General features: G+C 39.6%; 1 protein-coding gene across 5 annotated transcripts; it reads left to right on the top strand.

Moving 5' to 3' along the window:
- The first annotated feature begins 4,988 nt into the window (after positions 1-4,988).
- TMPO (thymopoietin) lies at positions 4,989-26,978 on the top strand. Of its 5 annotated transcripts, XM_085223589.1 has the most exons (11): positions 4,989-5,380; positions 14,329-14,455; positions 15,904-16,062; positions 16,981-17,081; positions 21,645-21,764; positions 21,869-21,964; positions 22,526-22,636; positions 23,418-23,507; positions 23,588-23,653; positions 23,815-23,909; positions 25,107-26,978. In XM_085223589.1, exons 1-11 carry the CDS (start codon positions 5,141-5,143, stop codon positions 25,396-25,398), a joined length of 1,497 nt encoding a protein of 498 aa, XP_085079715.1. In that variant the 5' UTR covers positions 4,989-5,140; the 3' UTR covers positions 25,399-26,978. The 5 variants fall into 5 exon arrangements, with proteins under 5 accessions (XP_085079715.1, XP_085079724.1, XP_085079733.1 ...); XM_085223598.1 differs by lacking the exon at positions 23,588-23,653; XM_085223607.1 differs by lacking the exon at positions 21,645-21,764.

The raw sequence follows: 26,978 nt of genomic DNA on the forward strand, positions 1-26,978 counted from the left end.
AGGGTGTGGTTTCATACTGTAGCTAACATGAGTGCAGGCTGTCACACAGTTGTCAGACTTGCATCTCTGACCATCCCTGCCTGCCTATTTCCACCATTCCACTTGAATCGCATCTTGCAATTGTACAGCAACAGCTGCTGGCTCAGCATGAGGGCCTGGCAGCACAGCAGTAGAGCCAACATGAGGAAAGTGTCAGCAGTGTGAGGCCCAGGCAGAACAGAGAGCAGAATCGTCCCTTTCAACAAGCCGCAATTACCATGCAACAAAATAATGTCATTCAAAAGTAAATGAGAAAATTAAATGTTGCGTTCAAACTTCACAATGTCTGCGATTTTTTAAACTAATGTTTCCCCTTCTTGGTGTCCTATTGGTAAAATGGGGATAAGAGTTCTCTTCAGTTGCATAGAAGTACTGTGCAGCTTGCTCCATTAATTCTGAGGCACCTGAGTATACTGGTCAGTATTTGCTTCTCAGCAGCATTTCTACAGTATGTGTGCTTCTATGCTTTTGTCTCCTAACTTTTGAATACTGCATTTTGTAACCCAACTGATCTCTTAATGCAGATCTTTTTTCTTATGGAATTATTCCCAGTTAAATATAGACAGTAACTTAAATTCTTACAAGGTTAAAAAAAGTGGAAGTAATAGCTAATGTATGGTAAACAGAGCTTTTGTTTTATCTCTGTTCTTTTACAATAAAAATACACACCCATATAATTCCTGTTTGGAAAGTGCAGAACATTCTCCTGTATACTGTCCTTTTTCCTTAAGCTCTGTCTGCATACTTCAGTAGGATCTGACAGTTCTGTTTCCAGTCTGCATTGGTATAGGCCCCCATCTATCATGACAGTGATACAAAATTATTAATCAGCTGTACCATTGTACACATTTCTTTCTCTGCCTGGGTACAGTCACATAGACTTCCCACGGAGCTGGCCATCCCTGTGCTCAGACTGAGGGCAGCCACCAGCCTGTTTGCCCCATCAGGCAACCTGTAGCATTTCCCAGCTCAACAGGTGTGGAGTAGCAGGAGAGATCCTCGGAAGTACAGTTATACTATGCCATAATGATTGAGCAACTGCTTATTTTATTTGTATGAATGATTTCCAGCTTCTATTGCCTAAGAAGAAGTGCTATTTTGTTGTCAAACTCACCATAAACCAAGACTGAATTAACATCTCATATAGGTTTTTTACCTTATTTAGACAATAAAATTTCCTTATCAACTCAGTCTGAACAAGGGCATGTCTGTAGCACTTCCTTAAATGTCTCTGCCATGAATGGATTTACAGTTCTCACAATTTTACTATGTATTTTGAGGCAAATATTGTACATGAATGCAAATTCTACACGTGTATTTTGTTATGGATTAAATGTCATCCAGAAACTCTGCTGAGTTTAGGATAATTTTTTGATCACACAGATAGAGATAATACCTTTTTTTTAGTGTCCTACAACATTAACGACATGTCTTGTTTTTATTGGTGGCATTAGAGGTTAAGAATCCTAAACTTGGGGGAACTCTAAGCTAGAAATCTGAGATAATTTAGAAGGCATTAGGTCTTTACATATCAAAGATGACTTTATGACTGAAAATCTCTTCTCACACTCAGGAAAGCTAACAAATTCCAGACGTTTGGGAGGGTCATACAAGGAAAGGATTTTTGGCTTCTACTTTTAGCATATTTCACATTTTTTAGGCAAGCTTACAGCTGCTTTTCAACCACTGAAGATCACTATAGTCTCATTCCATTTTCACTTTTTTTCCTAAGCATTCTTTTTGTCCTGTTTATACTGTCAAGAGATAAAATGTGACTGCTTGTTTCTCAGGTAGGTGTGGGTATTCTGGTCTTTGAAAGCCAGAACTTGCTGTTAGCAGTAAACATTTAAGTGCTAGAACACTTCTCAGAAGGCATGGCAAAACAACAAGTTTGTATTCGATACTCAAAATGCAAATAACCTAATAGGTATATGTACCACTTTGGTTGTTTCTCCTTTTCTGAAGCAACACTAGAAAGCTTTTTTGGGCTTGTCTGTAATGAAGTTCTTCCCTTTGGCTGCTGTGTTATGTCACAGCATGTAAGCTTTGTTTCCCTCAAACAAAATAAATAGTAGAGGTGCAGATCCTTAGCTATATCAAGGTGTAGTTGCAGGATTGCAGGTTCCAGTGCTAATCATTATGTGCGTGCACATTTTGGCTCTCTTCCTTATTTCTTCTTCTACTTTTACCTCATCAGGAGAACACCCGTTGCTCCCAGGGAGAAACAATGAAAAGTGTAGGGCCAAGGAATAAGGGGCAGGTTTGTGCCAAGGTTTTGCTTTCGCAGAGCAGTCTACCATTCTGAAACAGGGTGATACAAAGTGTATGATGCTTTTTTAACTCTGGCCACTGTGGAAACAGCTGAAGGTAAGGCAATAAAAGCCCAGTGTCTGTACATTGTAAAAATGTAACCGAAAAAAATCATTAATGAAAGATGATACATATTTATGTGGTTGAGGAAATAGCTTGCAAAATACAAATGAAATGTAAATACAATCTGTAAGTAAGGTCCCTTTCAGACTGTGGTTCTGAAGTTAACCAAAACACATGATACTGAGTTTCTGCTGTCTTTGTGTTTCTGTGTTAGCTTTGCCTGACAGAAGAAAGAAGAATTACAGATCCAAGGTAACAGTGAGCCCACCTATTTTTAATGAACAAACCCAAATCCAGAATGTAGCCTTGCACTGATTTTCTACATTGTACCTAGTGCTGTTGCATTTTTAATGCTACACCTTGTACATTAAAGCGAGACAACATTGACATAATTTGATTAAAAGGTGCAAACTGACTTCAAACTCAACATTTTCCATCCTTCCACGGCTAAGGATCACCCACAAGAAAATCCAACACCAGCTGTATTGGATATATCGAACTGTGTATGGATTTGCAAATGGCTGCCATATGCCACTAAGAAGCAGCCAGAGAAAACAAGCTTCAGGCCTAGAGGATAACATCATTTATTGTCTGTGGGGATGTTAAACGATGTCTGCACTGAATTTCTATTGATCCAAAAGTAATGCATGCTATTTTATTTCCATGGAAACTACAAGGTATGAAATGTACAACAACACAATTTGATAGAGCAAATTCTCAGCTACAAAACACTATTTTTACAACATAGTCATCCCCACTAGCTATACCCTTTGCCAGCAATGAACAAGAGCCTGAATGTCACACTGTTAAAATCTTCACCAGCAGAAGTGACCCCCTATTACTGTTGTCACTGCTAAAATGCACCACCTACTGCCTCTCTGTGCTGCAGTTGCTGCAGGTTGTCTTTTCACTATTGACTTTGATTAAAGTTTCCCAGACCAGTTTCCCCTGACGCTGTTTTAAAACACTGTGACTTCGTATGAATTGTGTTTTTATTTTTCATGTTAGTACAATAGCTAAAGAACCTCCTCACTACTGGTATTTCTGATTTCAATCTGCAACAGGTTTCAAGTTTTATTTATATGAATAAGATGCAAATTCTGAAAGTGAAAGAAGCATCTGCTTTCCAAGTCACCTACAAGGGCTGCTCCGAAAGTAATGCCTCCTATTTAGTTCTCTTGGCCTAGGACATCAGAGGTGGATGTCAGTGTCAGGGCAGGGGAGGTTGACCCATCCTACCAATATTCCATTACATTTTGTTGCCATGTGACTGGTGGTAGCAAAGGGGCAGTCTGAAGAAATGGCACCTCAAATGCATATGAAACAAAGGTGTAGAACTGAATTCCTCAGTGTGGAAAAAATGGAACACACTGACATTCATTGATGCATGCTGAGAGTTTATGGAGACTGAACAGTGGATGTGAGCACAGTGAGGTGGAGGGTGGTGCATTTTAGCAGTGGAAACAGCAGATCATCTCTGCTGGTAAAGGTTTTAAACAAGTGTGGTATGCAGGCTCTTGTTCACTGCTGGTGAAAGGCATAGCAAGTGGTGGTGGCTATGTTGAAAAATAGAGTTTCATAGGTCGTATCTGTTCCATCAAATAGTGTTTTGTACTCTGCATCTTCTGTCATTTCCATGGAAATAAATAACTTTTGGAGTGACTTACTCCATACAAAACCAAGAACGAAATACTGTCACATATCGGTTACAACGAACAGCAGATGATAACCACCACCTATCATCAGTTTTGCTGCAAAGTAAACTAAATTCTGCAGGCTCAGCTACTCCCTTGCATTAACTGCTTTGTTACACTGCACCAATTCATCAGCGGGAAGCACCAGCCTTGGTGTGGGCAGACCACTTGAAATTCTCTCCTACAAAAACAGCCCTCAGCACAACCACAGCTGACACTGCAGCAACGGCCAGGCGAACCGGAGCGACAGGGACGGAGCAAACCAAAACGGGGAGAAATCTCCTCCACCACGGTGTGAAACTCCTTCAGGAATTGGACTCAATGATCCTTTCAGCTCGGGGCGCTCTGCGATTCTGAAACTCTAAGAAAGAGTGGGCACAAACACTGACGATCCTGTTTCACACCTGGGATCGGTGGATACATTTACATAGCCACTCAATTATTTCCATCTCCGATACTTCAAACACACGGGGTGCATAATCAGATGTAAATTTTGAACAGCTCCCGTCGTAAAACATAGGCAAATATACAGCGGTGAGCATTCCCAGCGAACAGCACGATAAACGCAAGGACTTAATTCGGGTTAAATCCCAAACTCAGCCCTCCTCTCCCAGTGGGGCAGCTTGCGAAACGCCTGAACTCAGCACTCACGCGGTGCTCTACCCAATTCCCCACCGCCGAGAAGGGCGGCAGGGCGACCGCACCACGAGGGAGGCGTAGGGCGGAAGGGCGGCGCCCAGCCCCTCAGGGCAGCACCACTCCACGCCTCTCCCGCCCGAGCCGAATTTAAACTGCGTTGCTAGTCCCCGCGCAAAGCACTAACGCTGGCCGAGCCCGCGCGCCTCTCCCCTCTCCCGCCCTACAGCCAATAGAAGAGCAGCTTCGTCCCCCTCCCCGCCAATCGGGGCGCGGTTTATTGGCGGCTGCGAGGAGCGCTCGCTGTGCGCGCCCGCTCGCTGTGGAGCTGAGTGCCTGGCGCGGGGCAGCGCGTCCCCTCCTCCCGCGCTTTGTTGGTGCCTCGGCGGGCGGCGGCGATGCCCGAATTCCTGGCGGACCCCTCGGTCCTGACGAAGGAGAAGCTGAAAAGCGAGCTGATTGCCAACAATGTGAGCCTGCCGGGTGGCGAGCAGCGCAAGGACGTCTACGTGCAGCTCTACCTGCAGCACCTCACCGCCCGCAACCCGCCCGTCATCGCGCAGCCCGACTTCTCCAGCGACGAGGAGCGGGAGCCCACCCCCATTGGCGTCCGGGGTCGCGGGGCCTCCGTCGGACGGGTGAGTGCCGCCGCACCGCGCTCCCGGGGCCCTCAGCCCGCCTTCCCGCCCGGCCGCGGCTCGGGGCCCGCCTGAGGCGCAGCGCCTCCGCCCTCCCGCCCGGCCCCGGGGCGGCTCCGCCGAGAGCGCCTGAAACGCGGCCCCCGGCAAACAGCCCCACGTGGAAGGCTGTGAAAGAACAGCTTGTTTGTTTTGGTTAATGAAGTGCGCTGTTTTAGTACGGTCTGCTTAATGTAGCTGTCTGCTCCTACGGCTGAGCACGTGTTTTAGAGCCAAGCCTTCTGGATGTAGTTCTTAACATCGTGCGTGTAGGGGACAGGGCAGCTGGTGCCGCTGAGTTCTTTTCCCTTTGGATACGCGTGATTTTTCCCTTTTAATTTCTAACGAGAGCTATGTAAACGCTCACGATCATTTAAGCGAGTTTAATTCATAAATGAAAAGTGAACGTCTGGCCTCTTAAGAGATTGTTAGCTGCAGTTTAGATTTGTGTGGCATTGCACTATTTGATTATATCTGAATTACTCCCTTGAAAAGCTCACTTGTAAAGCAAGAGCATGGATCACTCTTTAAAAGATATTCCATACTTCAAACTTTAAAAAAAAAAAAAAACAACAAAGCAAACACACCAACAGTGCTTGAACTGATAAACTAAAAATTGCACCTAAAAGATTTCTAACCAAATGGTTTGTCTCTTTCAACATCTGCCCAATTAAAACACTGAAGCTTACGTGGGAGAAATTGTATGCAAGACTTAACACTGAACTCAGCACTCCTTTAATATAGTGGTCTGCCTGTAGCATTTTTTTTTAAGATGCTTCCAAGTGTAATAGGATGAGCTTGAATCCAGGGTGTAAGCAGCTTGTGTCAGGAAGGAGTCCCTTGAGGTTTTGTTTGTTTTTCCCTTCCTTTCCTTTTTCCCAGGGCTTGAGCTTAAACAATTAGAGGTGGCTTTTCTGTTGTTTACACAGTGGGTGTTACTCTTACACTTTTACTTTTGTTAACAATATCTGTAAGGCTCTCTGCTGTTTCTGTTGCTCTTCTGCTAATTTCAGAGCAGTAAATTCTAAAACGTGACGGATGATGCTGGTGGCAGCTGTTTGGATTTGAGTGTCCTGCATCCTATCTGGGGGACTCTGTTATGGAAACTGAGTGAAATATCTTGATAAGATTAAGAGAGGACAGAAGGGAAAGCATTCAGACCTCTGAAAAAGGGAACTGAAAATAGGGCAAAGGGAAGGTACTCTGACTGCACAGCTCTGTGGAATTAATATAAGAATGCTGTATTTTATCTAAGTTGCTTTGTAAGGCCTGGAAACAAAGGTGGGTTTGATGTTCTGTTTTTCCTTCCTCTGTGCAATTCGATTGTTTTATCTTGTGTATTTCTTTTAAGCATGCGCTTAAGAGGACGAGAAAAGTTGTTTCTGGGTGCTTTAGAAAATAAGAGCGGGCTAACTTGCGGTGATACAGTGTAACATGGATAAAAGGAACAAAATGACAATGCTCTACTAGTTTCACTTTTATTTGTGTTGGAGGTCTTAGACATTATTGCATTGGCTTGTGGGGAAAATGTAAACCGGGTGTTGTTAACCTTTATGGGTCAACTGCGTGGCATCTTCTCTATCTTGTAGCATTCTAAAAAAAAAATAAAAAAAAATTAAGTGCTGCTTAATTTAAAAGTTGCAGAGGACTCTTCAGTGCAGATGATGCAGTCACGGCTAGTGTGAACTTGCTAAAAACGGTTGAATAGATTTGCATCTTCACAGAATCATTGAATGGCCTGGGTTGAAAAGGACCACAGTGATCATCTAGTTTCACCCCCCCTGCTATTTGTGCAGAGTTGCCGACCACCAGACCAGGCTGCCTAGAGCCACATCCAGCCTGGCCTTGAATACCTCCAGGGATAGGGAGGGTTCTGGCTTGCTGTGATCTGGTTTTTTTTTTTTGTTTTTTTTTTAATTATTTCTTTAGATATTGGTTTTTCTTTTTTAAAGACTTCATAAAATTAAGGGAACTTGATGCAGAAAACTCGCTCTCGCTGCTGGGTAAACGAGTGCCTGATGCGTGGAGGGAGAGAGAGGAAAAAGTCCAGAAGTGCACTTGGAGCAAAGAGGTGTTTTGAGTAGAGAGGAGCGAAGTGAGACCTGTCGCTGCCGTCTCAAGCTGGCGCTTACTCACTCGGAATACCAACACGGCAGCGTGCGGCTTTGTGCTCCCACGCGCCCTGCCTGCTAAATCCCGTCTGCCGAGGTTCAGCTGTCCGTCGCTTCGCTGCTCCGATGGGGCCCGGCCTGCCGGCGCTGTGCCAAGTGCATCGCTCGCCTCTTCGTGTGCAGAGCCGAGCCCGACGCGGCCCCTCCGCCTTCGCCAGAGCGGGGCGGGGGCTGGAGGGCGGGGCCGGCCGTGGAACCCCTCCTTCTCCGTTCCACCGGGGTTTCTTTTCCTCCGAGTGTTTTTGGCAGACGATTTCAGCGCAGCGCTCTGAGCGACTGTGCTGCAGCTGCTGGGAAGGTGGAACTGCGTCCGAGCCACTTTTCTCAAAACAAAAACCTCAATATGCTGGTGGTGTGAAGCTGAGGTGGTGTAGGACAAGTGTCGTGCATCCACAGTGATGTTGTTCTTGCTCGTGCTTGCTTATATTTACCTCTTTTTTTTTTTTTTTTTTTATCCTGATACAGGGATACATTAAGATGAATGTCTGAGCAGATCCAACCTTAGGAGAGTTTTGTTCTGCAGAGTGTTTTCAGGTCCTAGAAATGCTTTGGAATGGCAACTCTTTAGGCAGACAGTGCTTTTTTTTTTTTTTTTTTTTTTTTTTTTTTTTTTTTTTTTTTGAACCTTATGTTCACAGTGGAAGCATTTTAGTGTGGTAAGAAGTTGTGAACCTCAATCTCTTATGAACTGTAATGTGGTGCAGTAAATTGCATGTACTGCAGTCTGCTATGCACAGGGTGCTGTTAAATACATAAAATTGACTAAATCAAAGTAAACTTGATTATTGTTTCAAAGATTTCACAGGAAAGCTCTTTCAGAGTATCTTTTAACATGTGAGCACTTCTCTAGATATAACACTTATCTATAGTTTTGGGGCAAGTTTAGATGTGTCTTTGCTTTAGCCATTTATGCTTACTGTGAGAGGTAAGCATATAATGTCTTAAAATGATACTTCTCTGGGCCTCACTTTCTGATGTTGTCTGGAATATCCAACTACTCTAGGTGTACTGGTGTGGATAGTTCTGTTCGTTTTGTTGGTTTTGTTTTGGGGGAGGCTGTTTCTCCCATTTCACACAGTGATGTGTGAGGACGGTGGCTGATACTGGAGAAACCTTTTTCCTGCAGGGGAAACTACTCCGTGTGGGTGCTTATGGTGTTGGTTGATCTTAAGCTGGATGTCAGGACAGCTATTTGTAGCTCAAAGGAGCAATAACTACGCAATAGTATTTTTGCCTTTATAAGAGATAGATGCTATAAAGTCAATATCAAAAATATCATCTTGGTGTTGTTGCCAAACAGGAGCTGTTCAGAGCTCAGAAGGTGTAGTTTTTCATGACCTCACTTACTGGTGCTTTCATGTCTTCCTGGAAGAACTTTGTGAAACACTGAGTGAAATTCTGGTCTTCTAAAATGGTGATTTGGGAAAGATCACTCAGATAAGTCTTCTCACTTATGCTGGTAAAGGTGTAATGAGGACATTTGGATATGAGATGTCTCCTACAAAGCTACAAATAGGCACCTAGCAGGTAAAGATGTTTTTTTGTTTGTTTTAATTAAATAGACAGGTTCAAAAAAACAAACACACAATCTAGTTTCAGCTCTTAATTGTGTGGTAGGAGTAATATCTGCAGCTGATACAACTGTACTGTCTCAACTACTTCCCTATTGGAAATGCTGAAACTGGATGGTTGTGAAGATGAAGACCATGAAAGATGGGATTGTGTGCTTGAATAGGTGAGAGAATGTGAAATTCATGTGCTGCTGAGTGATCCACTCGGTGTTTCCTGTATGGCTGTATCTCCTGGTTATGATGTATTGTACAAATGTGACCTAGAGTACACATCAGTACTTTCCCTTTGAGAGCTTTTAAGTGCTTTTAAGTGTGTGTCAGTTTCTCAAGCTTTGTCTCCTGATCAGTGTTCATCTGTCTGAGTGGTGAGACCATCTGTTAGTTTGATTTCTTGATTTGCTTGTTCTCTGAACTTCCACTCTTTCATCAGATTCTCTGGAAACAGTTCTTCACCATGCAATATTCACCTGCTTTCAGGGCAGATGAATTCCCTTCACTGAGTAAAGTGGAATTTAGTGTCTGGGGGTGGAGGAGGAGGAGGCATAAGTCCATAATCTTATCATTTAGGACTGCTGCCTTACATAGACACCGAGGTCTGGTGTCCTTGCTAGGGGTAAAAGACAGAATTCTTAAAGCTGACTTTATCAACATCTCTGGATTAACTGCCGTATAATTTCCTTTCCATTGTTTATTTCGTTTGTCATAAAGCTTAGTAAATATTGTATTAATGTTCAGACTTAAAATTATGCTATGGCAGAAAATGTTTGTATATAATTGAATAAAAAGTGAATAAAAAAGAGAATAGACCCCAGTGTTTCAACGTGCAAGCCTGGTGACTGCAGTTGCTTATCTTTCCCAAGAGAAATAAGTGTCACCAGGGGTGACACTGTACAAACTGGAGAGTTAAAGAGCATCCTGTTGACATGATTTGGGCTTCCTTAGCCTGTCTTAACCTCATTCAGAGGAATAGTAAAGAAGCCCTGAGCCTTTCTGCTGCTGGTGATGAAGCTGCACCTGTTTGAGATTAAAGCCTTTGAATATCTTAATGTGGATGCCATTTAACTCAGGATTTGAAAATACTTTTGATGTACCATAGCTGTTTGCATAATGACTTCTTGATGATGTTACTCCTACTTGTCTGGTGGATCAGTTTTGGAAGCTAGTGCAGGTAGCAATCAGGTCTGTCTGACAAACTGATCTGTGGTTGTTGGATTTCTCATTGGCAGGAATAGCAAAGGTGAGGTATGAATTCACAGAACTTAAACTTTCTGCTCCTTCCCTGTTACTGAAAGAAGGTGAAAGTTTTCAGTGCAGCTGATGATACTGAGAAGGTGACCTTTTCTTATTTTATGTTTTCCCATTGCTGTAGAACTGAGAGCTGTGTGAGAATCCCATCCTTATAATTCACTTAAACACTTGTTTGAAGGGTTGAATATCAGCTGATCTAAAGCTGAGTGTGACAGGTACACTACCAAATTGCTATCTATTTGGTAGGAATGGATCTCTCTAGTGAAGTATGCTGATCTTCTATTTTTTTCCTAGAAAATGGCCACGACTGGATGTCTTTTTCCTTAATGCTGCTAGCTCTGGTTGGGATTATGAGATCTTCTGATAAGGATTTGTGAGTCTGGGTAGAGTGCTGCAAGAATATTTATAGGATTATGGGCAAAGTACCACTTTACTTCAGCAAATCCTGGTGTTCACCACAATTTTGTTTTAAACACTTAAACTTTTAATTTTTCAAATGTACACAAGATCAGGAAAATGTGGGTGTTCTTTGTATTGTTATCATTTCAAATGAGGGGGAAAAAATGAATTTTAAAGCCATTCCTTTTGACCTCTCTCCCAGGATACTCTCATGAATAAGTTGTCGTGCACAGAAAGTGCAGTGGTGTTTTGTAATACGATAACAACAGCGTTGTTGCGGAGATTCATGCTGTCTTATCACAGACAAGACAGGAAAGAATTTTTCTCATACCTTATGCTTCTGGGACTGATCCTTACTGGTTAAGTTGCAGCTTTTTACTTGTACAAGTGAAATCGTTTGCTTCTGCTTGAAGGGGAGTAATTGGCTGGAAGTGTGGATCTACCTGGGGGTAGCAAGGCCATACAGAGGGATCTTGACAGGCTGGAGAGCTGGGCTGAAGCCAACAGGATGAAGTTTAACAAGACCAAATGCCGGGTCCTGCACTTAGCCGCAACAACCCCAGGCGATGCTACAGGCTTGGGGCGGTGTGGCTGGAGGAATGTGTAGAGGAAATGGATGTGGGGGTATTGATTGATGCTCGGCTGAATGTGAGCCGACAGTGTGCCCAGGTGGCCAAGAAGGCCAATGGCATCCTGGCTTGCATCAGAAACAGTGTTGCCAGCAGGAGCAGAGAGGTGATTGTTCCCCTGTACTCAGCGCTGCTGAGGCCACACCTCGAGTACTGTGTCCAGTTTTGGGCCCCTCACTGCAAGAAAGACTTTGAGGCCCTGGAACGTGTTCAAAGGAGGGCAACAAAGCTGGTGAGGGGTCTGGAACACAGGCCTTATGAGGAGAGGCTGAAGGAGCTGGGAATGTTCAGCCTGGAGAAGAGGAGGCTCAGGGGAGACCTCATTGCTCTCTATAACTTCCTGAAGGGAGGTTGTAGTGAGCTGGGGGTCGGCCTCTTCTCTCGTGTCATTAGTGATAGGACCAGAGGGAATGGTTTCAAGCTACGACAGGGGAGATTCAAGCTGGACATTAGGAAGTATTACTTCCCGGAAAGGGTGGTCAGGCACTGGAATGGACTGCCCAGGAAGGGGGTGGAGTTGCCAACCCTGGGGGTGTTCAAGGAAAGACTGGATGTTGTGTTGAGGGACATGGTTTAGTGGGAGCTATTGATAATAGGTGAACGGTTGGACTGGATGATCTTTTAGGTCTTTTCCAACCTTGGTGATTCTATGATTCTAAGTGTTCAAAAGTAAAGATTAAAGGCATCCTAGAACACGAGATAATCAATGTGTCTGGCTGTAGTATTGAAAGACTCATTACTTTTGATTTTTCATTTTTCTGCTGCCCTCCTTTTCTGGTGAGAGTGACTGTTCTGATGGTTTCAACTTGTGGTAATGTGAAGTGATACAGAATAATACAATGAGAAATGGTATTTGGAAGAAAATGCTATTATATGTGAGTTTATTTGCATTGCTGGATTGTATTACTGATAAGTTGCAGTTATGTCTGATGAAAATCTCTGTAAAACATCTGGTAGAACACCAGGTAGTTCTTCTGCTCTGTATTTTCCAACAGTACAGGATCTTCTGTGATGTGTAGGTGATAGAAATCGATCATATCTTAAGTGTGGTTTCCAGTTCTTCAGAGAGGCATTGGAATGTCACTGCTTGCACCATGCTAGTTTTCATATGAAATACCAAAGTATTATCCTAGTTATTCTGACCAGTGATGAGTGTGAACACTGGAGATGTCAATAGTCTAAACAGATCCTAACAAAACCCAGCATATGCTTCGAACCTCTTCACTGTTGCAACATTTCAATAGTCCAGGAAGTCCAGAGATGAAAATTCTTATTAATACAATAACACTACTTTGTGTTAAGTGTAACTAATAGATTAAAAAGTAAATAAAGTGTTCTGCTTGTAGCTGCAAGTTACTTGATTTTTGTTACAGGATAAATGGGTCCTGTTATTTTAAAAGCAAATAAGATTTTTTCATGATAAAGGAATGGAATGGCAAAGTCATACCTCATTTCATCAGTCTCTAGACAAACTTGCCACTTCAATGTTTTTATGCATTCTTGAGACTGCTCAGAGACCTTTTCTTAGTTTTAAGAAACAGTACAAGTTCATGGAGATTCTGTTGCTTTTCAACTATTAAGTTCATCATGCTGATGTTATAACAATCCAGGAGTTAAGGAAAATCTAGGTTAATTAGGGAGGCAGTTACACTGGAAAATCTTATAGAGTTGCTGGTTAGCTTTAAAATGTCAAGACTAAGCTTTGCATACAAACCAGTGGTAGAACTGGCAAAAATGCCTGTCTAGTTACTATTGATTCATTTCAATGGTCTTCTTACAGTCTTCTAGTGCTACCTTAGTAAATACATCAAGAAAAGAGCTTTTAATCATGAATGAATGTTACATCTTACTTGTTTGGGATTTTAAGATTTTCAGTAATTAGCAAGAGACCCTGATAGCTCTTCTGAGCAATCCAGTTGAATCCCATTAAGTGTATTATTTGTGTATCTGTTTATATATTATGACTTTGAGATGCTGCTTTGAAGTAAGTTGTATTAGTAGTTTTTTTTTTTTTTTCTGTTGAGCAAGCAATTCCTAAGCATATTTATTCTGCCATCATACCTCATCACCCTCTTAAAGATCTTGGAACCTGGGAATGTCTATGGTAGCAACATTTGTTCTACTTGGGAAGCCTTTGTGATCGTTCTGGATGTTGTGGAAACAGCTAATTTGGGAGTAGCATCTTGGCAAGTTATTTTGATAACTATCTGCATGTGGTGGTATGTTGCCAACTGTTCAAGAGGTGTTGCCAGAGTTGTTTGTAGGATTCAATAAGGATGCAGTAAGAACGACCTGAGGAGATAGGGAAGGTGTTGAAAATTTGGGGGTGTTCTTGGCTTTGTCACTCCCCGTCTCATTTCATAACATCATGTAATCTCCCAGATAAAGTTAGGAGAAGAGGGGGAATAGGGATTTGGGGAACTTGATTGGGAGTGTGTGGTTACTGAGGAACTACTTCCACAATGATAGAGGAAGAGGTATTGACCTGCTAGATAGAAGGATAGTACAAAAAAGCCAATGGAATGTGAATATTTGTAGTTTAGAGTAGTGTTGGGTGAACGTTTAGAAGTTTACCTCTCCAATCATTGGAGAGCAATCCTCTCCATTTGTATAACTCAAATTAAAACATGGTCAGAATAATGAGTAAGATATTTATTATTATAGCGGCATCTTATAATGGGCATTTCCTTTGGTAGGAAAATAGGAAACATGTTTGTGTTATTTCATAAGTGTAAATGGTTTGAAGTGTTTGGTGTATGCTTTACTTTTAGTTGGGAATGGGTAGGAGAAGAATATAATTACTTTTCTAATGGCTCTCTTAGCTGCTTGTGCCCTCAGAATAAAAACGTGTCCTGCATTAACTGGAAACATTCTGCTTTTTGTTTTCACAGAAAGCCACAAAGAAAACTGACAAACTCAGGGCAGAGGAAAAGGATGACTTAGATGTAACAGAGCTCAGTAATGAAGATCTTCAAGAACAACTTACGAAGTATGGAATAAATCCCGGCCCAATTGTAGGTATGTCAACTAAACTAAACTTCAATGCTGAGTAGTCTAAGGTTCTTTGATAAGGTTACTTGTTAGTACCAACACTGTTGCAATTTTATTTTCCACTGAAGATGTTTTCATTGAACTAAATACACTGGAAATGCTTGAAGCATTCCTGTGGAGGCAAATTCACAGTTTATTCCCTGTATGTTCTAGGCTAGCTATACTTGTTTCAACTCCTTTTCTGAAGCTATGCAACTATTAAAGATCAGCACTATGGAAATTAGTTCTGATACAGAAGTTGAGATCTGGAGCCTACCTAAATAGCAAGTACATCTTATATAATAATTTAAGATCTGAGGGCAGAATGAGCATGGAAACTTTTCCCTAGGGCATTTTCTACTCTCTGCATTCAGCATTAATGTTTTTCTTTTTTTTTTTTTTTTTTTTTTCCTGGCCCCTTAACCTTGCATTCCATCCTGTATGCTGACCTACTTCAGCAGGGTGGTTGGCAAAAACTCCCAGCTTAATCCTCTGCCTTAGGCACTCTCCTGTGATACAAGATCAAAGGTCCTTGCCTTTCAGATTGTGCAGTGGCCTGGTGGCGAGATAATTTGATTTTACAATTCTTCAGTAGAAGGTAGTTTCATCTAGCACACTGAGCCGTCTGTGGCATGTATTTCAAATAGAATCGAAGTGCCAGTAATAAAGTCTGGAGTCTTGTGTGTGTTCAAATAGTTTGGTGCATAATCTTTTCTGTTACCTGTTTCAGTATGTCTGCTCATTCAACCTCTTTCTCTTGGGTAGAGCTCAAACCTGGAAAATTTAAGTAACTACACAGTCCCCTAGAAATATGTTCAGACTTAATTTTAAGTGAAAACTTCAGTTCCTACAGAGTGTGGATTCTGTTGTGACAGCTGTTTTTAATATGTGTAAAAAAGGCTTCTTAGAAGATTTCAGATAAGACAGGACTTTGCTGTTGCTAGCAGTGCAGGCACTGGTGATTTCTACAGATTTTTTTGTTAGCACAGTCCTGATGTGAATGTATGTGACAGCTTTTGTTTTAACATAACAGCTGGGTACAGGAAACAGGAAGCTTCATTCTTATTGCTTACTTACACCACCTCCCATGTTTATTGGGATGGATTTGAAAGCAGGGCAGATGTTTTTGTGAAGGTGTGACAACTCACGTCGCAATGTGTGAAACAACATAAAGCAGATTGAGTTACCCTTCTGTAGATGAATGCTCACAACAGTAGGTGTACCAACACATCTCAGCTTGTCAGAGTTCTCTTGAACCAAACACTCAAACCTTAGAGGTATAATTATATACCTAGATATATATGCTGTGGGTATACAGACACAAAAAATACAGAATAGGTATATGGAAATTCCTGAGGAATACATAATAATGAAGTTCTAGCAGTCAGGCCAGGAAAGACCAAAACTGCATCTCTAGCATGTATCTTTTGCTACAGCTACTACAAGGAAACTTTATGAGAAAAAGCTGTTGAAACTGATGGAGCAAGGTCCAGAACTGAAGACACCAGTGCCTCTCCCAGTGATTTCTTCAACTACTGAGAACACCAGACAGAATGGAAATAATGATTCTGACCAGTACAGTGACAATGAAGAAGGTAAGCCTGAAGCAGAACTTGCATGCAAACTATTCAAGTTATGTATGAGTGACACTTAGGGTAGAAGAAATATCTGAAGAGAGCATGATCTGCTGTTTGTTGAGGCTCAAAGATACTGCAGTAGACCATGTTGTTTGTATACTTCATGGAGTGCTAACACACTGACCCAGGAGGTGTTCTGGGAAATGAAATTTTATTAGTAAACTGCTTCTTTCTTATTCGTCCAGTTTCCCTACAGATCTGAGCCTGTAAATGTGATAGGTAGGAGAACTGGATGTCAAGTACTCAGTGTTCTTTGCAATTCAACTTTGAGTTTCATCTTATAACACACAGTAGTTGCCTTTATTTTAGGTTAGTGTGTCAATGTTTAAATTTATGCTCCTAAACACAGTTTAATTTCCTGCACATGGTAATTCCTCTTATACTCTGTTCCTTCGGGACCTGCAGTGGGTCAACTGGTGTGTGTGTGTGTGTGTGTGTGTGTGTGTGTGTGTGTGTGTGTAGTTCCTGCTCTTTTAATATCAAGAAATGATAGGGTCTGGAGAGGTAGAATCTAAAGCACACCATATATCTTACAAAAAGTAATGGTATAGGCTTTCAAGGAACATCACTTTGGTTAAAGTAACTGCAGTCTGATACTGGTTTCTAAGTGGAACAGCTGTATTAGTCAAAGATTGTATTGAATTATATGAGTTCTGTCCTAAAAAAAAATCCTACGTTGGGTCAGTTAAGATCATTCTTCCGAAGATTGTGTTCTTCATTGGAGAAACTTAACCTATGCTTGCCAGGCTGTTTAAGGAAACAGTAGTTCATGAAGTTTGATACCTCTTTAAATTAGTGCAATAAAATTCATTTAAAACCAATTGCAGTTTATCAATCAGTAATATTATAGAAACCAGTTATTAAAACTCATTACAGATCTAAAGACTGAGCTGAGGCTTGAGAAGAGGGAACCTCTGAAAGGCAGGATGAAGACTCCAGTAGCTCTCAAACAAAGAAGAGTTGTTGAGCATAACCAGGTATGTTTCATTTAGTGGCATCTAGAACAGCTACTAACTGCAGGCAGTGTATTCACTAAACATAATCACATTTGATTAAGTGGGCTATGCTGTTCTTAAAAGTTCAGTGTTCTTTGTTTTAAAACAGCCTATTCTAATATGAAAATCTTGTGAATTAACTACGTCTGCTACTTTTTGCCTGTGTTAATGTTCAAAATCATGGTCTGCTACTTGTCAGACTTGCCAGTGTGCATAGCTCACCTTTGAGGAAAACTCTAGGCAACCTTTGCATTCAAAATCTGACAGATAATAGGCTGGAGGCACTGATGTTTTGTTGTATAAGTGACTTAATAAAAGGAGCAATTTCTCAAAAAAAAAAAAAAAAAAATCTGAAAATGTTTTCTGTGAGAAATACTTTCAAATACTTGTACATCATATTTCTATCTATTTTTAGTGCCTATCTATAGATAAACAGAAGTGTGCATACACTGGTCTCTTAAAATTGTAGTTTAAACGCATTCTTTTATAGATTGTTATTTTTTTTATAGAGATACGTGTGTGTGTGTGTATATATACACATGTAACATCTCTATGGTATCTGTAGAATGCTTTGTCCTCAGCCACATGTGTAGCAGCATTACTAGAATACACATCAACTTACTAGAAAACTTCTCCTTAGAAAAATAGCTATTTTTAACTTCAAAGTATGTATCTCTTGTCCTTTAATATTACTATTAGTTCTCTTGGCCAAAGGGGGATTTTACAGAGGTGCCTCAGGCTTTCAAACTGCTGACTAAATACTGGATTCAATGATTGGTGGCTGATCTGTTCTTATGATGTGACAGTGTCACTAAATATCCTGCTGCACAGCTTAGATTACTTAGGATATTTACAGTGTTACTCATCTGACCAATAAGTAGTGGAGTTATGCTACATTAAGAACTTGTCCAGAAAACATTCAAGAGGGGAGCGATCTGACCTGTTCTTATCTGCTAATATCAGACTATTAACATTAAGAGACTAGTCTTTTCTCAAGATTGTATAGGATGATAAATGCCATGTTGTTCCTATTTAGGTGGTAGGTGCATATACAAGCATGCTGTATTTTGCTATGAATATCACCTAAAGTAGGTAATGCACAGCTCTGTGTGTTACAGTTACTGGGTTCCTCAGCTACTTCTGCTTATATTTGACTTTATTCTTAGGGCTGCAGACTAAATGTATCTTTCTTCTACAGATCAAAACAAACACACAGTTCAACACACAAAATCAATGTTCTTTAAAGTATTCAATCTGACCTCATGATGGTCTTTATAATGGGCATCAGAATCATAAGATTCTTCTATTTTAGGGATTATTCTTCTCTAAGTCACTGTCCATCCAAAAATCCCTGCTAACTTCTGTGTGGTGGAGGTATTTAATTTAGCTGTCAACAAATCTTTGTAATCTTCAGGTACCTGCTTTACCTGCTTCCTTTTTTTTTTTTTGTGGTATTTTTTGGTGATGAGGAATTATTCAATTTTTAAATCTAATTTTGCTGCAATAATACTAAGTTATTACTCTATTTTCTCTTGCAATCTTTTGTCTGTGGTATAGATTTAATATTTTTGCAGTTTGCATATTTTAAATGCCAGTAACTAATCAAAGGCATATAATTTGAAATGCTATCTTTGTGGATTAGTCAAAATGACAAATTCTTGAAGAACCCTCAAGTTTGTTAAAGCTTTTGCCTTTAAACTCGTGACTGTTGCTTTAAAAAAAGTCACCTTATAATTGCTTGAGTCAAAGAGGAAGCAAAACTCAAAATGTTTTTGGCTAGCAAATAAAACTGGAAGATTTGGAAGATGGTAACCTTTATTTCTTGTGAAATGGGGTCTCTAGATTGCAAATGATGTGTCAAGTGACCATACTCATTCTGCAGAATTAGATACAACTTCTGTTTGCTGTCTGGCAATGAGTCAAGGATTGAAGCTCTGAAGAGTGGTGGGGCTAACCTGGTTGGCAGTGTAATGTGAGCAGCTTAGTAGTCACTTATGGATCCTATGCTGCACTATTCTTAGTGTAGATATATGCAACTGGGAAGACTGTCATCTGGTGCTGAAGGCTTGGTACTGGTGGATGTTAGTGTTCTTTCTTATGAGTGCAAATAGGAAGTCTATGGAGGCTGGTGTAAAAACCAGAGGAGGAGGTGAGTGGGAGGCATTGACTTGACTTATCAGCTGGTTAGCAGCAATGGGCTAGATGAATTTGAGTCCTGCCCTTTGTGCCTAGTTGCCTCTTCGTAGTGAACTAAGAAAGTTGGAAGCAAACACTAACTTTGGATGTATTCTTCCAGGCAGGTGAATATAGAGTTAGAGGTCGGGAGTGTGAGCTTAAGGCCACGTAGGTGAAAAAGAGGTGAACTAAGCCATGTAGATGTTAAGGAGTCCTTAGAGCTTAGAATTATTTGCTCTTGTGACATTTCCACAGTGGCATTCTGGTTGTGCTGTGTTCCCCTACTCTTCTTTACTCTATTTTTTATTACTTGTGTAACGACTTCATGGATATCAAACATGCATGTTGTAGTTGCTGACATACACATCTATTGTGTGTGTGCCATCTGAAAAGCACAGAACTGTTAGTTGGTAAGTGATAGATCAGGTAACATCATTACCTGTGTCAGTTGAATGCATGTTCTGAATGATGCTTCTAAACAGTATTGCATCTTTCTCTGGCTATGTACCGGGGTACTGGTGTATCTAAATATTACACTTCAGTAGGGTTTATTTACTTCAGGTATTTGTGGGATAAGCAGAGAACACCTGTTCAATTAATGATGAAGACAGCTGTGACTGAAGACATAAATACTTTTTTTCTGTCTATTGAATAGGCTCTGCTGAAGTTGGGATGGGTCTCATGCAGTACACTTAGTCTTTTCCTGGATTTTTCATGCAAGATTTCCCTGGTACTTAAAACGCATGGCTTTCAACCGTCTAAGGAACTCAGTACATAGGTTCTTATTTACTGAAGACTTCTTTTTAGAAAAAAGTTCCTAGTAAAACTCCTAATAGAGAGCTCCCTCTGGAGCTCTCCATTTGTAGGACAAGAAAATTGTCTTGCATTCTTGAGTAGAATTAGAGTTGAACTTCTGAAATTAGTGTTTTTATTTTCTAAAGCTTCTGAGGAAGAACATCTCAAACAGAAAGAGGAGACATGATTGAATGTTGCAGATTAAGCTTTTTGTAACGGGGGATGTGAGAAGTTAGTATCTAGTGAATGTATGAGCAGGGATTAGGAGACCTTTAATCAGAAGTCCGTTTAAATTTGAAAGTATCAGAGACATAGGCTGAAATATGTAGTTCTGTATGAAATATCTGAATCTCTTTGGACTTGAGATCTGTTCATAAATACATATTATTCAGTTATCAGACTATTTCAGTGACTTTGAAGTATAGCAAAACACTTGTGCTCCCTCTGCTGGTTATGTAGTAGCTGTAATACTTCTGTTCAAAATTATAGAGTTGCTCAGCTTCTAGTTTCACTAGAGTAACTTCAAAGATACAAGTGGGAAGCTGAGAAGGGTAGTGTTATACTTTGTTATCCCTTGATAAATAAGTACCTTTCAGCCTATACTCTGAATGCACTGTTCTGTGGGCTAATTCTTCCAGAGAAGATATTTTGATGCACCAGTCTGTATAACTCCCATCAACACCAAATGTAACTTTCAAAACTTGGTAATGCACCAGTGAAAGAGATGCGTAGATTTAATTATCAACAAGGGATTTTTCTCTAATTGTTTTTAAACAAACAAACAAAATCTTAGGTCTATTTTAGAAGAAGCAGGCCATCTCTCGTCTCTCTTTCCTTCTAGATTTATGCTTGGAATTAGATTTAAGGAAGATTTTAATTTAAGCATAAAACTTGCAGTAAGGCTGTGGGAATTGATTTATACTGCTTCTGGCTGTGAAAGTCTGGCACTTTGCTATTATTTGGCTTTATTATGAACTGTTTTAAGCTTGACCATTTAAACCCACAGTTGTGTGACTTTTATCATTGTGAAAACTTCTAAGATTATAAAAACATCTCCCTCTCCCTCTATCTGGAGATGAGATCTCATTGATATGGAGGTGTCTGTGCCTGAACTGTCTGCAGGAGAAAATACATTCGTGGTGGGTTGAACAAATTATTGCATTCTGCTTGTGATCATAAGTTGTTTTTTTTTTTTTTTTGTAGGGAGGTAATGTAAGAAGCCTAGAAGTCAGCATATCCACTGTCTGATTTTCAGTATTACTTGAAGCATCGGTTATTTCATGCTATTGCAGTGAGAAGATTAACAGTTCTTACTGTTAGGTATTATCTAGTCAGCTCAGTATTTGAAAAACAGTTATCTCTAAGTATTGTAGACATCACTGCCCGTTTAGCTAGCTAGATGTTATTGGATCCAAGGTTACTGGGTTTCTTCAGTTGGTTTTTAGAGTGGGGTTGCTTTGCTTTTAGTTCTGGATATTTGTTCTGGAGTATATGCTATTTTGGCTTTTGGTTGTGTGTATCCAATGTTGAGAGCTGGCTTTCATGTATTTGATCATGTGTTTGATACTTGAATAGACTTATTCTCAAGATGAAGTTACTGAGACTGTCTGGACAAGTGGATCTTCAAAAAGTGGACCTCTTCAGGCATTTTCTAGGGACTCTACAAGAGTGTCAAGAAGAACACCAAGGAAAAGGGTGATGAGAGGCTTATTATAATAGAAAAGCTTATTTTTTTCACTATTAGGGTCCCAGTGGCTATTTTATTCAACTGTTTTCTTTTGTTTGTTTTAAACAAACAGGTGGAAGCTACAGTACAGTTGCCTGTAGATGATGCTGTTATATCAGAGAGTACTCCCATAGCAGAAACTATATTGACTGCAAGCAACGAAACCCTAGTAAATATGCTTAGTAAATGTATTTAATGAATAATGCAAGTAGTATTTTTTTGTAAAACCTTTATAATATGCCTTTACTGACAGAATCGTTTTAAACAGGCTGTTTTTAAAGAAAGTAAGACTTCTTATATTCAGTAGTCTTGGAACCATATGTTCAATAGCTATATTAGTGCCTAGTGGTGCTCACTTTGAGATGGGACTAGGTAGACACATGGTTTCATGTCTTTTTTGGGGGGAGGGTTGAGAAGATCCGCTTCAAAAGCTTAGCTCTCTTCTTAATTTAAGTACATATAGAATATCTGCTATATCTGCTTTAAAGCTTGGCTTTTCTTGTGAACTAATTAGCTTCTGTGTTTCTGAGTGGCTTAAAATAAACTATTTAGAATGATAAGCATTGCATTTCCTTTGCTTATTTCAGAGTATCTGTTACATAACCTTCAGTGAATTCCTAACATGCATGTATTTGCTGCAGATAAGGGTTTTGTTTAGTTCTGTCTCCCTTCCCCATTTTCCTTTGTGTTTTGGTTAATTCTGAGTTTGAACAATTTTGAATCTCGGCAGGTTGGCAATAGGGTGCCTGGAAATTTCAAGCATGCAGCTCCTACATTGTCAATCAGTGAACCCTCAGACATGCCCAGAAGAACACCAAAGAAACCACTGATGACAGCTGAAGTAAATTAAAACTTAGACTGTTATTGCTTACTCTCTTTGAAGAAGGTTCTTGTGTGTATGGATTCATTCTGTAGTACAGAAGGGGTGGAGGGTCTCATTGCCCAGGTGGGCATGATAGTGTAAACTAGCATTGTCAAATGGCATCAAAAAGAATATATGTATTTTTCTTATCCTTCCTTGTTTTTGTAAGGTGGAAAGAATCCTTCTTTGGACTGTTATTTTATCTTACAGTGTACGGGATGTACTTTTTTTCTTTTAAACTATATGAATAGTTGAAAGAGCGAAATTGTTATCTAGTTCTGTTATAAATCAGCATATCCTGGAAAAAAAAAAGTGCCTTACCTGAAGGACTAAAGTGGTAGGATTACTTGAAATCAAAAGTCTAAATTTAGAAAGCAACTGTAGATTTCTGTTAGCTACCAGTAAAGAAAATCATTCTTATACTCTGTTAGCCTATTCAAGTGGTCGAGATTATTTGGATAAATGTCTAAAGCATTTGAGAGTATGTATAATTGTAGTTATTAATGTAGTACTGAATTACTGTTGAATTTTACATTACAAAATAATAGTTGGCTGAATTTAAATGGAGTTCATTGCTCCATGTAGATATTGGTATAAAACTGCTCTACCAATGAATCTGAGACTTATTACACAGGCTACTTTGTTTATAAGAACTACTGCAGCTTAGGCTTAATTGTCAAATAAGATGGTTGTGGAAGAAGTTGATATTTTATTTCAAACTGCATAGTATTTCACTGTACTATGGCATTGTCTGTTACAGCAGAAAGAGACAGACTGCCCACGTCAATGCTTGGTTAATCATGTTGGCCGCAAACACTCCTATGATGTGCTCAACACAGCCATGATAGAGGTGATTGGTTAAGTTTTTTGATCATCTAGATCATTGGCTTGCAGATGTATTGCATTTATGACATATTCTTTATCTTAAAGGAAACTGAGGAGAGCAGTGAATATATTGAGACACCAAAAGTGACCAGACAGCTGCCAATAATTAAGGTTAACTAACTTTTAAAACTCAGGAATTAAAGTTCTTAAATGTCACTGGGTGGCTCAGATGCTTCCTTACAAACTGCACATGGTTATGGACACTGAGATAATTGAGCAGGAGCCTATTGTTTTGAATTTTGTTAGGCTGATAATGGTTTTTGTTTTCCTAGGTGCCGGAGAGAACTCAGACAGAAGAACGAAGTGTAGAAAGGGATATTCTGAAGGAAATGTTCCCTTATGAAGTATCAACACCTACAGGAATTAGGTATTGCTGAGGCTTATGGGGGCTTGTTTCTCACTTCTTGAGAACTATTTGAGCTGAGAAGGGTCTGTTGATTATATTGTTAGATTTCAGAAGAATTGTTTTGCAATTCTGACTTAGTGGCAGCTGAGACAACTGTTGAACTCTTCTGTTCTTCATACATAGTTTTATTAGCCAAAAAAGCCTTTCTTAATTTAAAGCTGGGGAGCAGGGGAATAGGGGGTAGCATTATAGCAGTAATTACCGTAGTAACTTGCTGGAGGTTAAATGGAAAAGGCCTCTCCATGGCTCCTAGTATGTCTACATACAACTATTTTAGCCCCTGCTGTTAGTTAAGAGAAGGTCTCCTAGCATAGATTTGAGATTTTTTTTTTAAGGCAAAAAATAATTTTCAAATAGTCTTCTTCTGTTATGTAATTGATCCTATTGTTGTCAAGCATCACTCAGTGTGAATAAAGCTGGCATGGCGAACAGAAGGACTAATATTGGAAACTTAGTACTTTAACAGAAAAGTGGAATAGCCCACTGGATAACTAAGTTGATACAGCTGACTGCCCCCTTTAGAAATATTGGCTGCTAGTGCATACTGATATCTGGAATTGAGTAGGGGCTGTGGAATCATAGCTGTTTTCATTGGAAATCTTCCCGAGATCACTAACAAGCAAAAGATGACAGAGTAATGGATAGAAAAAAAATAAAGAAAACACAGCATAATTTGTAACAAAAATAGTGCAGGCAAGACTTAATTCAAATAGATAAATTACAACAGATTCTTGCAGTGGTTTCTTAATCATTACTGCCTTGTCATTTTGCACATTGCACTGACTTGGACATCAATGATGTTTTAATGGCCTGAGACAATCCTAGGTTTAGAAGTCCTGGAAAGACTGCAGAAGTGATCAGTTAAAATACAGGTGCAGATGCTTCCTGGCATTTTGTTTCTTGTTCTAATGAGAGTATGTGGATAGGCCGACATAAAGTGGCACTTGAGGGTTTTTTTTTTAAAGGGATACTTATTTGAGCTCTGAATGATTAACCTCAATAATTGTAACGCTACGCGCTAAGGCATTTACAGACAGGTATTTCAGGTACTCTGTTCACTGAAAATAATTTATAGTTCTTCAGCTATGCTAAGATTTTCTTGTATACTGTAGATTGCTCTTTTAAACACACGGGTGTTTTTTGTTTTCTAATTAACAGTGCTAGCTGCCGTAGACCAATCAAAGGAGCTGCTAGCCGGCCTATCGAGCACACTGACTTCAAAATGGATGAAAGTTTCTTTAAGTATGCTCCAAAATATAGTACCTCAAGTGACATCAAGTCTGAGAAACCTTCAACAAAAAAAGAACGCTCCGTTCCCCTGTGGATAAAAATTCTTCTCTTTGTTCTTGTTTCAGTCTTCTTGTTTTCAGTTTATCAGTCAATGGAAACTAATCAAGGAAATCCTTTCTATAAATATACTCAGATGTTCTCTCAGGACGGTGCCAAATGAGTATCTTTCTGAAAGGCACACCCGATTTGATCTCCTATTTTTAATTGTAGAGAACTCTCCTGCCCTCTCATCGGCTCAAGGACTACTTATAAATAATGTGATTGGAACCTGATAAATTTGGATAAATGAAGCAAACTAATACTAAATGGACACTGGTAACTTTCTGGACTTTGGACTAGTAGGAGATCACTTTGCCATAGGAGTAACTTTTTTTTTTTTTAGGTCTTTGAACTTTTGTAGGCTTTATTTTTTTAATGTGGACATCCTTTAAATTCATTTTTGAGAAACTGTATATTTGTTTTTGCAGGAACTTGAAAGTTGAGAAGGGCAAAAATGTACTAAAATGTGAAGCTGTGTTTTTAAAGCTTTTTCATTGTACAGGAAAGAAGTTGTACTTCTGTCTTGGTAGATCTTGATAGATTATGAAGGGAGGAAGATTTGTAACAAGGGAATGAGGGAGATGCATTTTTGTATGCATTTTTCAGTAACAAATTAACTGAATTTGATCTCTTAAGATGTAGGGAGAGTACAACAGGCTTTTCTGTAGGTTACTGTAACTTTTTAGTAAATGTAACTGTAAACTTGTTTGCATTTCTGTAAAAGTCTTAGTATCATTAGTAACTGTTTAAGTGTAACATTTAAATGTATCACTTCATTTCAGTGCTTACAGTGTTGTAGGAGTTCAATATAAATTGGCAACAGGTGTCTTAGAGGAACTTATTTATTAGTTATATGCGTGGAAAATAAAAATTGCATCATACAATTTGCTACTAAATACTTATTTGGGGTAAAAGTTACCTAAGGTAGTCTAAATTCCAACTTTTAGCAGTGGTCTTTTTTCTTAATGTGAGGTCCTTCTATCACAGCTTTGTGATTATCTTTGAATATTCATGTAGAGAGGTATTCTCAAAGTGTGAAAATTCCATATGAAGTTTTATTCTTATATGAAGAGGGCATTGCTGCATTTTCTTCTACAATTTCATCTTCTGAGGTGAGATTTACTACATTCATGCAGTTGAGTATTTTTCTCAGTGGAAGCATGCTAAAACACTCAATATTGTATAACTTAGTTGAGCAGGCAGCTGACTTCACTACTACCAATGAGGAGTGATAAGCAACAACTTTTAAATTGAATGTATTCATTTTGATGTGCTTAAATCTGCAGCATACAGATGTTCAGTCTCATTGCTTCGTACAAAAATGCAATAAAATCATACTTATTCTTGAAGTGCTACTTATGAAAAGCTGAGAACTTTAGTTAATGGTCTATTTTTACTATAGGTACAATTATTGCGTAGACTAGATATGGGAGAACATTACTTTCTGTGACCTTTGGGACAAAAATGGTAATTTGTAGCAAAGCTATAGGTTTCTTCTGTTAAGATTTAATGTTTTTTTCCTTTGTCTGCTTTCTGAGTAATCCAATTAGCTGAACTTGTCCATCCTATAGAAAATTGTAACACATGACATTCACTTTTTTGGTGTCAAAATGCAGAAAAATAAAAATGATTTTAATGTGTGTGGATTTTCCTTACCAAAATAAATGCATTGCTGGAAAGAAGAAAGCAAAAGAAAGTCAA

The sequence above is a fragment of the Meleagris gallopavo genome, chromosome 1 (genome assembly GCF_905368555.1).
Source record: "Meleagris gallopavo chromosome 1, MGAL_WU_HG_1.1, whole genome shotgun sequence".
Lineage (NCBI taxonomy): Eukaryota > Metazoa > Chordata > Aves > Galliformes > Phasianidae > Meleagris > Meleagris gallopavo.